Raw genomic sequence first — 17,444 nt, 5'->3', positions numbered from 1 at the left:
TGTAGATGCTATATTGGAATAGATCTGCATGCAGACTCATCCACTTACTGACATACAAACTGATTGCAATGACCTCTACCCTCACTTTGTGAACATGAGACTGAAACGTTATCAAAGATTTATCCACCGATTCTTTTCTTATTCTCTATGCTCTGACACCAGAGTAAGAACCTATGATTTGGGCATCCATTATAATGGAGTGTAAAATAATGTTTCTTCTTGCAACGCCAATGGAAAAGTGCATTTCTTTATGATCTATGTGCAATTTATTTTATGACGCTAATGGTAGAAAGATACAGTGCCTCTCGAAAGTCTACACCCCCTTAAAATTTTCACCTTTTGTTGCCTTGTCGCCTGGAATTAAATTGCATTAAATCAGACCCTTCCCACCTTCATTTACACATCGTAACCCACAACTTCCAAGTGAAAAACAAATTCTACAGGAAATCAATTAAAAATACAAGACTAGAATATGTTGGTTGAATCAGTGTCCACCACTCCCACCCCCCCCCCCCCCCGAGTTAATACTTGGTGGAAGCATCTTTCTTAATGGTTAGGGTGGTGGGCTTGGGATCGTAAGGTCCTCAGTTCAAATCCTGCTTTACTGTTGAATTAATACCAGGTGGGGTTGACTCAGAACTGTCATCTTTCTGAGGTCGGCAAAATGAGTACCAGCTTGCTGGGATGATTGAGCCATTTGAGTATCCTGCGTTGGAGTGGCGACCCATCCGGGATTGTGCCCAATAGCCCAGGAGACTGCTGAGGCGGTACCAATGGTCTGCACAGAGTATGGTCCCAATGGATTTGGATATATTTTTTTTTTGCACACCTCAAATGGGACTCAAGGTGGGCTTTTTTGAGTAATGGCTTCCTTCTTGCCACCCTACCTTATTGGTCAAAGTTGTGGAGTGCTTGGGATATTGTCACATGCACACAGTGACCAGTTTCTGTGATAAAGGCATGTAACTCTTTCAAAGTTGCCATTGGCCTCTCTGATCAGTCTCCTCCTTGCTTGGTCATCCAGTTTGGAGAGACGGCCTGATCTCGGCAGGATCTTGGTAGTACCATACGGCTTCCACTTCTTAATGATTGCCTTGACTGTGCTTCAAGGGATATTCAAGGCCTTTAAAATATTTTATCCCCATCCCCTGATCTGTGCCTTTCCACAACTTTATCCCAGAGGTCTTTTGAAAGTTCCTTGGTTCTCAGGATTGAGTCTTTGCTGTGAAATGCACTACCCAGCAGAGGAAACCTCCAGGAACAGCTGATTTTATTCTGAGGGCCCTGTCATACCTTGACGTTTTGAGCCAGCGTATGGCAAAAATTGATCTGAAACACTGGCATACGCTGAACTATTGATGTTTTTTTTCAGTTTTGGGCGTATTCATAACTAGTTGGACGTATGCATAACGTCTTAGTAAGGTACACAGAACGTTTCGATAACTTATACCAACAAATGCTTCGCGTGTTGTCGGCGTTCACAACCTATGCCTAACGATAGTCTAACTTATGCATAGCGCGGCAGCGTATCGCCGACGCTCACGTGGCGTAGCCTATTAATAGGCTGCCGCTCAACGATTTAAATCATAACTGCACTAGAAATCGAAGTGTCAACATCGCAGTCATGCCGAAGAAAAAAGAAAAAAAAACATGGAGTCTGGAACACTGACGGGTTCCTTTTGTGAAGCCCATTTTTATATACCAATTCCCCTAAACGCTGCCAATACGCCATTATACGGTAGCTGTAAGTTAGAAACACATTCAGTAAGGCCTAAGTCACATTTGCTATACGGCGAGGATACGGTGGCCGTACGCCCTCTGAATTGACAGAAACGTGCGGCGGCCGCAGAGTTTCTGAGGTGGCCTCAGGGTGGCCCTACGCCGTATGGCTATATTTTACAGGCCGTAGGGGTCGCCGTGGAATTATAACGCGGAGTTATAACTTTTTTCATTTCTACGTTCGCCGTCGCAATTCGACAAGCCGAAACCAAAAAATTGGTTAAAAATAAATAAATAAATATTAACCCATTCATTACCGTCCGTCTGGCCGCACGTTCGCCTTAGGGCCCCCCCCCCCCCTGCGGGCACCTTGCGTCTGCCTTGAAAATTCTATGGTGCCGCAGGAACGCCCTAAGGTCACCGTGCGACATCAAATCAAAGACCGTACGGCAACCCCACGTTTTCGGTCTCCACAATTTATAAATACGCCGTGCGGCTCCCCGAAAAATAAAAACATATGTGACTGCTACATTGTGTGACCGTGGAAATACTGCGGCCGTTATATAATTGCTAGTGGCCGTAAATTTTGGAGACCCCACGGCCGCCATGGCAAATCTGACCTAGGCCTAAGTTCTGTGGTCGTCCGGAAGACGTCAAATACGTCTACATATGTCAATATGCGTTGGAGATACGTTACACATAGGTTCAAAGCACGTTACTCATAGGTTAGAAATAAGTTTCGGGTATGCTAAACATTACCTCGACGTGTTTCGACTTATGAGTAACTTACAAGTGACGTGTGTCGACGTGTGTCGACGTATGTCAACGATCGCATAATGTGCCTACAACTTATGGCCAGCGTATGCGGAACGTGCGAGTCATATGCTGGCATACGTCAAAAAAATTTGAGCATGCTTAAAATTTGTCGACGAGCTTGGCGTACTACGACGTATGCCAGCGTGCTTCAACGTGCTGTTAACGTATACAAAACTTACCCATAACGTATTCGACGTGTGCCAGCGTATTCGCCAAATTTTTCAGACGTTGGCATATGCTGGCTAAAATGTCAAGGTGTGACAGGGCCTTGAAATAATTAGAATCACTACAATTTAACACCGGTGGAGGCAAATTAACTTGGTGTGTGATTTTGAAGGTGATTGGTTACACCTGAGTTAATTTGCAAATGTTATTATCAGGGGGGTAGATACTCGTTCAACCAAGATATTCTAGTTTTGTGTTTTTAATTAATATTCTGAAATATGTAGAATTTGTTTTTCACTTGGAAGTTGTGGGTTACAGTATGTAAATGAAGGTGGAAAAGGTCTGATTTAATACAATTTCATTCCAGGCTATAAAGCAGCAAAAGGTGAAAAATTTGAAAGGGGGTGTAGACTTTCTAGTGTGTGTGTGTGTGTGTGTGTGTGTGTGTGTGTGTGTGTGTGTGTGTGTGTGTGTGTGTGTGTGTGTGTGTGTGTGTGTGTGTGTTTGTTGTTTTTTTGAGTTATTGATGGGGTTCTGCATACAGGTTGGTTGAGCGGTTCCACATGCCCAACTCCAAACGGAAACTGAACCTGGAGAGCCTTGAAGAAAATGCGATGGATGGAAATATGGATGAACTGCTTGTCCTCTGCTCAGGTTCCTTTCCCTCACCTTGTGATGAGCGAGACAGCAGGTCTGCCGAAGTCCTTCCAAGCAAAATTATGGACATAAGCATTGATGAAGGCGAGGGTGGTATGTCTGAGCTGCTGGAACTCTGCTCAGGAAAATTTCCAAGCCAAGGTGAGGAGCTTATTCCTACTCGTCGAGTCTTGTTTTTCTTTTCATTCCTGACAAAATAGGTTCCGAGTACAGGCTTTGCCGGCAGTATGGCAATGTATAAAATATGCTGTCCTTTTGAACGTGTTGAGCTGTCTTTTCAGTGAAGTATTTCCTTGTCGATGTTAGAGATTGAAAATGCTTTTACAATGAGGCCATCTTAAGCAGGTTTCCAGGCAAAATTTTAGATTTATTTCCTGCACATGTGTCAGACAATGGCAAAGCTTTCAGCTTATTCCTTGCCAGATAACTGTTTCTGAATCACATCATTTCCTGTCTTGTTGGTAAGCTGTAATAGGTCAAGTATCTGCTCCGAGGAGCATTTGGTTGAATGATTATTATGATTGTCGAGGGATTCAATTTTGCATGGTAACTCTGAGGGTATCCGTTATTTTTTTTTTTGGGACTTCTTCATACATTTTGCAGAATCTCGGCTTTGGAATTCTTCTACGAAGATGTGTGATGTTGAGAAGGTGGCTGACACAGGACAAACGGATTCAAAAACTTCCCTTCATGCAGAAACGTAAGTGCATTGGCTTTGGCTATGGATTGTTCTGTGGCAGTCATGATTTTGCAGAAGGATAGCTCAGTTTTTAGTGTACTTTCCATTTAGCTATCTTATCTGGGTTTGATCCCTGGTGGGTTCAGAATCAATCCAAACTAACTTCCCCATGTGCAGTGCAAATAGGCTCATTTACACAAAGTCGTCGAGGCCACTTGGGACCAGACGGGGCCAAGTGAAGTTGTGGTAACCAATCCTATCACTTATCGACTGGTCTTTGAACTTCATCCTCCACCCCAACCAGACTCGGTGGTGTGATGGTTTGAGCGTCCACTCCGAGTCTGGGAAGTCGGTGGTTCAAACTCTGGCTGAGTCATGCCAAAGACTTGGAAAAATGGGATGTGCTGCTTCCTTGCTTGACGTTCAGCATTTAAAAGGATAGAGCATCGACAATCGCCATCGGTTGGCATCCATGGGGAGGAGGGAATTCCTCCTGAGGAAATGCCCCATTGAGTGTGGTGAGAAAACCGGCGCCATTTGTTGTGACGTCACTGGAACCCAGAGTATCCCGGAAAGTGACAGCACTTCCCCCCAAGCTGTGTGTGTGCATGCACATGTGCGCACGAGCTCCATTACGAGCCTTCGGCCTTGTGTTTAAAAAATAAAAAATAAACCAATGTCACCCGCAGGGTGACCCGTATCTTGCCAAAAGGTGACCACGTGTGACTTCTTTAAGGTCACACTGAGGTGAACAGAGCTGCTATCCGCCAGGAGCGACTCCTTGAGGAATATCTGCCTACGAGAGATTCCGATGAGAATCGTTCTACAGAGTAACCATGAAAAATATGCGTTTTCCTCATAACGTCACCAAATGACGTCATAATGTCTCAAGCTTGACATCAAGAAAGCACTCATCGAGGTGTTCAATTTGAGGTACTACACGATATGGTTCCTAAAACTTGAAAATTTGACCTTGGGGTCAAATATGTTTGACCTGAGGCGCTAACCATGAAGGTCAAGGCCAATCGCCACCAAACATTAAGCAGCTGAGCGCCAGACCATGAACTATATTTCCATGAAGTTTGAAGACGATCCGATCAAAATGACTCAAAAAATAAGGGTTTCGTCGACTCCTCTGATTTGCGACAAAATGACCTTGACCTTTGACATTGACCTTCAAAATTGTGTGCACTGAAAGGGAACTCTATCGGCCTCTGATATGCGAAGTTACAAAAATTTCCAATAATAACTGTGCTCTGCAGAATTTTTTTTATACGCGATTACAGACAAACAAAAAAAATAAAAATTAAAAAAACATAGAAGCTGACTACCATATCTTGCAAAACTTCGTTTTTGCAAAAAAAAAAGAAAGGCAAGAAAACCAATTTTTGTCATTTATGATGTGGTTAATGGCCCAGTGGTCTCCTACTGTGTCTGTGTTTCCTTGTGAAGAGATACCATGATTTACGTTGCCTCCATTTACGTTGATTTTCAGTTGTGTTGTGAATCAATGGAAACCCAGGCTTTGAATTACTTCTTTTTACATCGAAGTTATGCCGTTCAAGCCACTTTTTTGCGGGGGGGGGGGCGGTTTCCATCGCCAATTTTCCTGAGCTGCCCAGTATCATGCCGAGACATTGAGATCGTTAACGTTGTTGAAGTCTGTTTCAAGACGTGTCGACATTGAAGTGCGACAGAGGTTTTTTTTTTTACAGTGCTAAGTTGCACTTGAATGACGACACGGCAAACCGTGCTGCTGTGTGCGGACCAGCAACCTTCCTATTATAAGAGTGAGTGTTGCCAGATCTGAAAAGTGGAACTCTCGTATTGTAATCTCAACATTGTTGTATTTTCAATAAAATTATTGTACATTGTCAAATCTTTACATCATGATGACATTTTACTCACCAATTTTATTGAACCGCCATCACACTTTTGTGATGACTCATCAACGACAAACCGTGCGTGGCTGTGCTGTGTGTGTGCTGGCAAGGGCAAGCTTCATGGACAGAATTACATTCCTTCAATCTGTACACCGTGCCGTTGTCGGGCTGTACCTGTCATCCTGTATGTAATATTCCAGTAATATAATGTAAATTTAGACCAATTAGACAGCACCACAGTCACCCACTATGCCGCCATGGCCGCTGTTTACATTCAAATTATTTTTATTGTCCACGTAAAACATGGAAATTTTTCTTCCACTGGCAATTTAATTCAAATTCAGTTGAATGGGTGGCTCAGGAAAATTGGTGACGGAAAAAGCCAAAGCACGTGACTTGAATGACGTAACTTGGATGTAAAGTGTACTCTACTTTATGCTGCCTTTGCATTGTTCAGACATACTGCACTTCCAAAATCCTTGCACACAGTCGTGTGATTCGTATCGTTAAATATCGTCATTGCTTTCTCTTCTTCATGAGTTGGAAGAGTGAGCCTGTGTCGAAGAAAGTGCGTAAAACCGTAAATTTGGACGTGAAATTTGATGAACGTAGAATGGCAAGTGGTGATCACGCTGTCGATGTTGGTTGGCACTTGGGTTTGCCTCCACAAACTGTACATACAACTGATGAAAATGCAGAACAAATTCGTGAAAGTGTGAAACGTACAATAACATTAACATCAATAACAATAACAAGTTGATTTCGAAGCAAAGGAGCTCTTGCATGGAAAAGATGGAATGTATGCTGGCCATGTGGATGTTGAGTGTGACATGTGACGAGCTTCCTCCTGTCTTCCATCCTCTTCCATCTGTCATAACACTCTCTCTCTCTCTCTCTCTCTCTCTCTCTCTCTCTCTCTCTCTCTCTCTCTCTCTCTCTCTCTCTCTCTCTCTCTCTCTCTGTCTCTGTCTCTGTCTCTGTCTCTGTCTCTGTCTCTGTCTCTCCGTCTCTCCGTCTCTGTCTCCGTCTCTCCGTCTCTCCGTCTCTCCGTCTCTCCGTCTCTCCGTCTCTCCGTCTCTCCGTCTCTCCGTCTCTCCGTCTCTCCGTCTCTCCGTCTCTCCGTCTCTCCGTCTCTCCGTCTCTCCGTCTCTCCGTCTCTCCGTCTCTCCGTCTCTCCGTCTCTCCGTCTCTCCGTCTCTCCGTCTCTCCGTCTCTCCGTCTCTCCGTCTCTCCGTCTCTCCGTCTCTCCGTCTCTCCGTCTCTCCGTCTCTCCGTCTCTCCGTCTCTCCGTCTCTCCGTCTCTCCGTCTCTCCGTCTCTCCGTCTCTCCGTCTCTCCGTCTCTCCGTCTCTCTCTCCCTTTCTTTTTCCACCACAGCATAGCATTCACAGTTTTCCTGCACTGTACAGGGTGACCACAATGTCTTGTCACCCCTTGTAAAATATTGTGACATTGCCTTTGGGGCTTCATAAAAGAGATTGTTACAGAGCAGCACTACAAAACCACTGATAACCTTAAAAAGCAGTGAGATGTGCTTTTAATCGTATCACCCCATAAATGCTCCGGAAAATGTCCCACAGAACATGGCACAGAATTCTTCTCTATATTGACGTTTGAACACAAACGGATAAACTGGAAACTTAAGGCTCGTATCATATGATGTAAAATGTGTAACAAAGTAAAAGAGTACTGCAAATATATGTGGTATAACTTGTAGAACCCTTCAGTGTTGTCAGGTAAAATGATAAAAAGCAATGTCACATTTTTTACAAGGGGTGACAAGACATTGTCTTCAATTTTTTTACTGTCAAAATGTGTTGGAATGAGTGTTTAAATTATCTCTGCTTAAGTCAAAAAGGTAATATTGTGGGTGAAAATTATGACCCCCCCCCATCCCCACCCAGCCTTATTCCATTCCTGTATTTCTTGTGGGAAAATTGATTCGATTTGAAGTCACACTTTTCAAGAACGCATCCGAGACATAAATCGAGGTATCCCTGTATATGCCTTGTGTGTCTGACATAACTCATAACATTTTACCTCCAGACGATGTAGAAATGTGATTTGCTTTGATTTGCTTGACAGATATCAAATATGACTGATGGCAAGCTTTTGTTCTCTAATCTTAAATTTTACGTGAGTGAGATTTATTTTTACCTCCACCACCAACGGTGGACGGAGGTTATGTTTTTGGGTTGTCTGTCCATGATCGGTTTTCGTTCCCACGATAACTTATGAGTGGCTTGATACCAGTATGTATATTGTCATGTATATTGTACATGACAATATACATACTGGTATGATACCAGTATGTATATTGTATGTATATGTCAAACTTGATACCAGTATGTATATTGATGTCAAGATGAACTGATAAGATTTTTGGGTCAACAGGTCAAAGGTCAGAGGTTATGTAAGGATTCACAAAATTTAGCAATGTGACATGGATGAAGACTAATTTTATCAACTTCATGATCTACACTGATAATACACAGATCAGTATCTTGCACCGTCATGTTCTTTCATACGTTCTTATTTAAACCTGATAGAACTCGAGGAGCAGAAGAAGAAGAAGAAGAAGTAGAAGAAGAAGAATGGCTTCAAATGACATCTGATGAAGAAGCATTCAAGAAAAATGCAAAAGTAAGTATAGACAGCAATGAATGGTCATGGTGCTCATGCTGCCGTTGCTGTGACATCTGTGCTGTGCACATACTGTGACTGTCTTTAATAAACTTCCCAGATCTTGAGAGTATAACTTAAACTGCTCTGCTGAAATGTATTTTACTAACAGCTGGGACGTGTTATTTTACAGTGGAAAAAAGGCTTGCATGGTGGTTGTGAGGGGAATGACTTGATCGTCGAAGGTGAAGTGTCTGAGGATGAGGACGACTTGGATGGTGGTGAAAATAATAAGGAAGGAAATGATCTGAAAAAGAATTTGGAGGATGAGCTGGTGGAGAAGGATGAGGTGGAGGATGAGGACGATGTTGAGGAAGGAGAGGATAAGAGTGACGAGGAGGAGGAGGAGGAGGAGGAGGAAGAAGAGGAAGAGTATTATCTCAAGACACGCCCACCTAAGGAGCTGTAAGTTTCTCAGCTTCAAACAAATATTAAAAGTGGATAAGGTTTGTGAAATATTTATATTAACCAACTGGCCCGATGCAGACGCCTGCACAACTTTGTGGAAGAGGAGGCTGCACTGTCAGATATCGAGGGGTCTGTCAGTGAGGATGAAGATGAGGGAGAAGAAGATTTGTACGAGGAGGAAGAAAACGATGAGGTTCTACCATCAGAGAGGAAACTTCAGTCCCAAGTGAAACGTCTACACATGTGAGCTGGATCCTCTCATCAAGCTGAGCTTGCTCATTGATTTGACAGAAAATTGCCATTTTGTGTTAATTAAAGCAATGTTCTAATGGACGTAAAACCTCATCCCATCGTGTCCTGCATCCGACATTACTGGTGTAAGCAATGTCTTCTTTTGTGAGCTCATGATTTTTCGGTGTGCAGGAAAGCAGTAATGGATGATGACAAAAGGCAGCTACGCCTCTACCAAGAGCGCTACCTTCTCGATGGAGACCTGCACAGTGATGGTGCAGGTCGCCAGCGCTGCTTTCGCTGGAAGAATTTGAGTGCGTTTTACATGCATATCTACTTTATCCCTGCTCTCACATCATAGGCATTTTGATGTGCTTTTTATTTCAATTTTATTGAAAACTAGCATGGGGTACCTGGCATTGACCAATGCTGTTCTTATCCTGTTGGCATTTTGAAGACATCAAATGTTGTTTGTTTGTTTGTTTTTCTAGTTTGGGGGGCTAAAACACGTCACTACACCCATTCAGGAATGTGGTCGGGGATCATTTAATATTACCTCTCACATAGCTACAAAGGCGTCATGGCACTATAGAGTGCTTTAAAGGGGAACCCAAACGCTCAGACCACTTTGATGCTAATCTATCCCTTAATACCCTACAAAATAGACACAATGTGTCGTTTTCTGATTTATAAGTTGGTAATTTTGCGATTAAAAGTCGAAATCTTCTTATTCACGCTTTGCCGTGATGTTGCACCAGGAAGTCGACCGCCATATCCGTATTGTCTAGGTTACATCGCAGTACGATTGAACTCGAAGGTCAATTTTTTTTCGATTTTCCACAAATATGCCAAGCTGATCTGTCCTTTTAATAATACAAACTGAGATGGCTTCATCCTACACCAATGGCTGACCTAAAGTTTACCAACATTTTGATGAGGTTTTTTTGAAATACCCGAGTGTAGATCAGACATTGAAAATGTTTGCTTTTGTGCTCGGAACATTTTACAGTGCACCGTTATGAAACGACAGAGGTGGCTCGATCTTGTGGTTAACCGCCACAATTGAGAGAGGATACCATCTCCACGATTAAGAGGAAGAAACAGCCATTACTCGTGCACGTACGATTATTTGAGTGGTGAATCAAACACCTGTTTTTTTGGGGGGGGGTTTGTATACATTGACGAGGCTCGTATGAGAGCTAATTCACAAGGGGGACAGGAGACAAGAGGGGTGGGAGAGGGAAGGACAAAACAGTGGGGATTAGAGACATTAGGAGATCTGTGGAAGGGAGAGGGATGGGGCGGGAACACGGGGTATACAAGATGGACATTGCAGGGACTTTCAGGAAGGAAAGCAGGGAATTTGAAGGAGGTGAGTTTGGGGTGAATTAACGGGAGTAGAAAAGATCATGGTTTTTGATGGGGGAAGATAAGAGATGTTGGTGAACAGCTGTTTTGAAGTCCTGGAGGGAAGAATGGGATTGAAGAGAGTGTGGGAGTTTATTCCAAAGGCGGGAAAAACGAGGAATGAAAGAGTGAAGGTGAGCAGTGATTCGTGATTTTGGTAGTTTTACCAGAAGGGGGTTGTTTGCGGACCGTTAGCGCCCTGTGGAAATATGGGGGGGGGACTTATCGCAGACAGAGCGGGGGGGGGGACTGGAGAGGACATGGTAAAAGACAGAAAGACCACTGACCTGTTGCCATTGCCCAGTAGTCACAGCAAGAACACCTGAAAATAATTATCTATTATCAACACATATTTCTGCAAGTCAAATGAACCACCATTGACAGTGCGTTTACACCCCCTTGATATTTCACATTTTGTTGTGCTGCAGCCTGAATTTAAAATGGATTAAATTTTAAATTTTTGTCACCGAAACAAACGTGATACCGAACGAACGAGACAGTCACCGGTGGTGGCAGTCACCGAACGGACAACACACACCAAATACCCCATAATGACAAAATGAAAACGTTTTTAGAAATTTTTACAAATTAATTAAAAATGAAAATCTGAAATGTCTTGTGTCAATAAGTGTTCAACCCCTTTGCTATGACACACCAAATTGAGTTCGGGTGCATCCGATTTCCTTTCATCATCCTTGAGATGTCTCCACAACTTGATTGGCATCCACCTGTAGCCAATTCAATTGATTTGACATGATTTAGAAAAAAATGACACCTTTCTCTATGAGGTCCCACAGTTGTCTGTGCATGCCAGATAAGAAACTCGACCATGAAGTCCAAGGAAGCGTCCGTAGAACTCCGAGATAGAATTGTGAGGAGGTATCGATCTGAGAAAGGATGTAAAACAATTCCTAGAGTGATGAAAGTTCCCAAGAGCACAGTGAGCTCCATCATTCGGAAATAGAAAGAATATGGAACTACCCAAACTCTTCCTCGAGCTGGTCGTCCGACCAAACTGAACAACCGGGCAAGAAGGACCTTGGTCAGGGAGGTGACCAAGAACCCAATGACCACTCTGACAGAACGACAGAGTTCCTTGACTGAGATTGGATAACTTGCCGGAAGGACAACAGTCTCTGCAGCACTTCACAAATTTAGGCTTTATGGGAGAGTTGCCAGACAGAAGCTACTCCTGAGAAAAGGGCACATGACAGCAAACCTGGAGTTTTCAAAAAGGCACATGAAAGACAGCATGAGACAAATGATCTTGTGATACAAAAGATCCAAAAAAAGAGAAAAAAAAATCGAATTATTTGACCTGAATGCAAAGTGCTTCATCTGGCGGAAACCGAGCACAACTTATCACCAATCTAACACCATCCCTTCTGTAAAGCATGGTGGTGGCAGCATCATGCTATGGGGATGCTTTTCAGCGGCAGAGACTGGGAGACTTATCAGGATAGAGGGAACAATGAATGGAGCCAAATACAGGCAAATCCTAGAGGAGGGCCTGCTTCAGAGCACAAAATACCTTGGGCTGTGGTGAAGATTTACGTTCCAACAGGACAATAACCCCAAGCATACAGCTAAAGCAACAACGGAATGGCTTCAGAACAAGAATGTGAAAGTCCTTGAGTTGCCCAGCCAAAGCCCAGACTTGAATCCCATTGTGAATCTGTGGAAAGACTTGAAGATTTCTGTTCACCGACGTTCCCTTTCTAACTTGACAGAGTTTGCGCAAATCTGCAAGGAAGAATGGGAGAAAATCCCCAAATCCAGATGTGCAAAGTTGTTACAGACATACCCAAGAAGACTCAAAGCTGTAATCACTGCCAATGTTGACTCGCCGGGCGGGGGGTTGTGTAAGACATTTCAGCTTTTAATTTTTATTTTGTCATTACAGTGTATTTTGTGTCGATCGGTGAAAAAAAACTTTAAATTTGATCCATTTTAAATTCAGGCTGTAACACAACAAAACGTGAAAAGTAAAGGTGTGTAAGTACTTTCTGAAGGCACTGTATTTATCGTGGACAGAAAGTATATGCATCATCTACTCCGAGAGGATTTCACCTGGGACACTAAAACTGTCAGGGTCCCCCCTTCACAATCCCCCATCAGCTATCACCCCCACATAGCCCACCACCATCCCACCCCCTCCCCCAACAATCATCCATCATACCCACAATACCCACCACCATCCCCTACCTCTATTCCACCATCCCCCACAATCAACCATCACCCCACAAGTACCCAACGCGACGATCCCTTCACATACAAAACACCTGGTCAGCCTGTGACAGTGGGACAAAGCATTCATCACCCATTTTGTCTGCGGTGTCCGAGTCTGCTTTGGCGGTGCCGGCTGTCAGGCGATGACGGGTATTTATGCTCGAGTAATATAACTGACATCAATAAATACAAAATCCCTCCCTTATAAATCGGCAATTGAACGGAAAAACAAAGCCTACTAATATGTAGTGAGCATGTGACCAGCGTTTTCATCTTCACCTACACTTCCACCATCTTCGTCTGAACCACTCGCACAAGGCTCGAAACGATATGGCTCTATAATCCATCCGAGAGTGTTTCCATCACTAATTTTGTCTCCAATAGTTTCTTCAAAATCACACTGATCAGAGTTCACAGTGTGACGTCACTGGCAAAATCGAAAATGGACATTCGATGCTTTGTAATTGGCAAAATAAAATTCAAATTTTTTTCCTTTCAAATTGGACCATGATTAATGATTTTCAATAGGTTTCAGAAAAATAATTGTTTGGGTTACCATTTAAAGTAAAATAAATTTTTAAAAATCAGTTTTTTTTATTTATATTTATTTTTTCAAAATTCTCGAAAGAATGTTTTGCCAAAAAAAAAAAATTCCCGTCACTCACTGATGAATCTGTGAAAGTTTGACGAAGATCTGTTTGGCCATCTCTGAGTAAAATGGTGACGCACACAGACAAACATCTCTCATGGTGTCGATGCTTCTTTCAATGAAATTGATTTTTGCTGAGTTTTTGTTTGTTTGGTTTTTTTTTTTTGGGGGGGGGGGGTGATAGTCATATGCCGTTGCTTTTTTCAAATTCCCATATTGGAGGTGAGATTTTGGTATGGCACATTTATAAACGTGTGTTATGGGAGCACATTTATAAACGACTTGCATGATACAAATCACTTTCATGCAATTGATTGTTTCCCCTTTTCTGTTTGGCTTGAGCCTCTTTGAGTCAATACCAATAGGTTAATTCACCTCTTGCAGATGACCACTCTCAAACGGAGTTGTTCCGCAACGACGCTGATTTATCAGGTGATGATGAACAGCCACATAACCATGTGGAAGAAGAAGTGAAAAGAATCAAGGAGAGGCTTGACCGAGAACTATGGAAGCGAAAGAAGGTTGTGTGTGTGTGTGTGTGTGTGTGTGTGTGTGTGTGTGTGTGTGTGTGTGTGTGTGTGTGTGTGTGTGTGTGTGTGTGTGTGTGTGTGTGTGTGTGTGTGTGTGTGTGTGTGTGTGTGTGTGTGTGTGTAACTTCCAGAATTATGTCAAACAATTGTATGAAAGTTTTCACACAAATGAGAAATCCTTGTCTTGATGGCCATCATTTTCCTTGCTCCTTCAAGTTACTTGTATTTATCAGAGTGAGGAGGCCAGTGAAGATGATGAAGACTATTATATTGCTGAGGACAGCCAGTTCATGAAAATGGCAAAGAAGTATGTCAATGGGAACATCTGTAAGACAGGTGTGCAGGTTTGTTTAATTGCTGGAATGCGTGCTTTTGAATGCGTGCTTTTTTGAATGCGTGCTTCTCAGGCTCGGGGAATACACTGGTAGACGATGATGTTAATCTGGGATTCCAGCATCATGAGCGATGTGCTCAGATGAGAACACTAGTCAGGCCAAACCACATATCAAACATTAATTATTTTTGTTTTTTTTAACCTTTTTTTCCAGACACCTCTCTGTCATTGACAAAGAAGGTCGAGAGCAATCCCACATTGGACGGCATGCTGGGCATTCCTCTGCACTTACAATTCTCAGCAGCGAGTACAACACGCAGGGTACATTTGCTAATCAATTTCTGTTTTTATGCAGCGTTTTTTGTTTTTGGACTAAAACCAAGTTTATACCTGTCCACAAACGTTTTTGTTTATACTTGTCAACAAATGTTGCTGTTTATACTTGTCAACAAATGTTGCTGTTTATACTCGTCAACAAATGTTGCTGTATTAATATATTCATGAAAAATGGAACACCGAAAGGCAGAGGGAGGGAGGCCGAAGGACGGGCTTACTCTCCGGAAATTGATGCGTGTCAAACCTCTGAAGGAGAAGGGCATGGAAAGACAGATCTGAAGGTTTGCAGCTTGAAAGGGTTCAGGACTCTGTTCAGAGCACAATTGATTATTATTCGCATGAACGCGAATCTCCTCTCGTCCTTCTCTCTGTCATTCCTTTCACTTTGCTCACTTGCGTTCCTTCTCTCACTCTCCACGCTTTGCCGATTCATTTCTCGACACACCATTGGTCTTCGTTATCCGTTCTTTCCTGTAACTTCCATGTTTGTCTTTTCGTGGCTGTGTGGGTAGCAATTGCAGAGGGAGGGTCCCAGTTTCAGTCAGGACGTAGAAGGCAGAGTCAACAAGTGCAAGGTGTGCATGGGGTCCATCCTGACCCCTACACACATGATAACAAGTAGTGCCAAACTAGGCCGTACGTAAAGCAATGGAAAAATGTAAAGAATGGATAAATCTCAAATTATTTATTTCAATGGGCACTTGCGTAAAGTCGAGTTTACGAAAGTCGACCTCATGTAAACTGAGAACTGCCTTTGTATTATGTGGCATATATATAGGTTAATAGGTTTTGGGACAAACAGACAGAATGACAAATCGCTCATGGAGCGGCACTTGGCAAAGTAGAACAAAGTGGAACAGCACTCATTTTAGAAATTAGGCTGATGTTGACCTTTTGACCTCAAACATCATTGGTGGTTTTATTCAGTGAATTGATACGCAAATCCTGTTTAAATTTCAAGTCAATCAGATGAAAATTGAGGATTTTAGAAATTCCACATAAGATGTTGACCACAAAAATAATTGCTGGTTCAATTAAGTGACCTGATTTGCAAATCCTCTTCAGATTTCAGGTCAATCGGATAAAAAAAATTGAGGATTTTAATAATGCCACTTAAGTTGTTGACCTTTCACCTGCTATCATGGACAAAAATATTGGCACCCTTGCACTTTTTTTCAAATAATGCACCATTTATTCCAGAAAATTATTTAAATTAAAAAAAAAAATTGGTATGCACATATGTATTTGTTTGGTTTGCAGTGGAACAAAACAAAAAAAGCTGAAAAAATTACTAAATCTGAGCTTATTCCACATAGATATCCTAAAATGGGCTGGACAATATTATTGGCACCTCTTAGAAGTTGTAAGAAATAATTAGATTTCAAGCGGGTGATTCTCCTTTACTTTAGAATTGAACTCACCTGTGGTGAGTTGCAAGTGCCTGCAATATAAAAACCACTCATTCAACCAGCTTGAAGAGAGAAAAGGAGTCATTCTGCTGTTTAGTGTCACTGTGTGCACTGCAATGAGCATGGAGAAAAGAAAAACCAGAGAATTGTCTGAGGAGGTCAAGCTTGTAGCCAAGCATGGACGATCTCAAGGCTACAAGTCCATCTCCAGAGACCTTGATGTTCCTGTGTACACCTTACACAATGTTATCAGGAGGTTTAAGGCCCATGGCACTGTAGCCAGCCTCTCTGGACGTGGCCGCAAGAGAAAATTTCATCGAAGATTGCAGTGGAGGATTGTTCGAATGGCGGAGAAAGCACCTCGATCAACTGCCAAACAGATTCAAGCTGACCTTCAGACACAAGGTATGACAGTTTCAACTCGTACCATCTGTCACCAACTCAATGAAAGGGGGTTCTATGGTAGGAGACCCAGGAGGATCCCACTGCTGAGAGAGAGAGACAAAAGAAAGCCTGACTGGAGTTTGCCAAAACACACCTGAACAAGCCAAAATCCTTCTGGGAGAATGTCCTGTGGACAGATGAGACCAAATTAGAGCTTTTTGGTAAAGCACATAATCTCTGTTTACACAAAACAATATGAAGCCTTCAAAGAAAAGAACACCTTCCCTACAGTCAAACATGGAGGAGGTTCAGTGATGTTTTGGGGTTGCTGTGCTGCCTCTGACACTGGGTGCCTTGAATATGTGCATGGCATCATGAAATCATGAGATTACCAAGGCATTTTGGAGTGCAATGTTCAACCCAGTGTCAGAAAGCTGGGTCTCCGTCGAAGGGCATGGGTCTTGCAGCAGAACAACGACCCCAAACACACTTCAAAAAGCACCCAGGAATGGTTCAAGACAAAATGCTGGACTGTTCTGAAGTGGCCAGCAATGAGTCCAGATCTAAATCCCATTGAACACCTGTGGGGATGTCTGAAAACAGCAGTTGGGAGAAGACACCCTTCAAATCTGGGAGAACTGGAGCAGTTTGCACAAGAAGAGTGGGCTGCACTGACAGTAGAGGGGTGAAGGGAGCTCATTCATGGCTGCAGGAAGTGCTTTACTGCAGTTATTTTGTCCAAAGGTGTTGCTACCAAATATTAAATCGAGGGTGTCAATAATTTTGTCAATGCCAATTCTTTTTATTTTCTGATTTAAAAGGATATATTGTTGTGGGCCGGGGGGTCGGTGGAGTAGTAGGGTCGCGTCCACCGAACACCCAGAATTGCAAGGTCGTAACCCTTGGATAACTCCAAAGGTCACGGGT

General features: G+C 42.9%; 1 protein-coding gene across 6 annotated transcripts in view; it reads left to right on the top strand.

Annotated features, from left to right (window-relative positions):
- The window catches only part of CLSPN (claspin), a 91,082-nt gene that overhangs the window by 56,571 nt on the left and 17,067 nt on the right, over nt 1-17,444 (top strand). For 5 of the 6 annotated variants that reach the window (XM_085878699.1, XM_085878698.1, XM_085878700.1 and 2 more), the window contains 9 exons: nt 3,245-3,498; nt 3,961-4,057; nt 8,468-8,561; nt 8,734-9,005; nt 9,087-9,251; nt 9,432-9,553; nt 13,909-14,045; nt 14,288-14,390; nt 14,603-14,709. In XM_085878699.1, the coding sequence (XP_085734825.1) occupies nt 3,245-3,498; nt 3,961-4,057; nt 8,468-8,561; nt 8,734-9,005; nt 9,087-9,251; nt 9,432-9,553; nt 13,909-14,045; nt 14,288-14,390; nt 14,603-14,709 (1,351 nt within the window). Of the gene's footprint in view, nt 1-3,244; nt 3,499-3,960; nt 4,058-8,467; nt 8,562-8,733; nt 9,006-9,086; nt 9,252-9,431; nt 9,554-13,908; nt 14,046-14,287; nt 14,399-14,602; nt 14,710-17,444 lie in introns of all 6 variants that reach the window. The other variant, XR_015057547.1, reaches the window with a different exon arrangement.

Source organism: Eptatretus burgeri, chromosome 4, assembly GCF_056783735.1.
Source record: "Eptatretus burgeri isolate ZD-2024b chromosome 4, Ebu_testis_v1, whole genome shotgun sequence".
NCBI lineage: Eukaryota > Metazoa > Chordata > Myxini > Myxiniformes > Myxinidae > Eptatretus > Eptatretus burgeri.
This window is presented reverse-complemented; position numbering and strand designations above follow the sequence as displayed.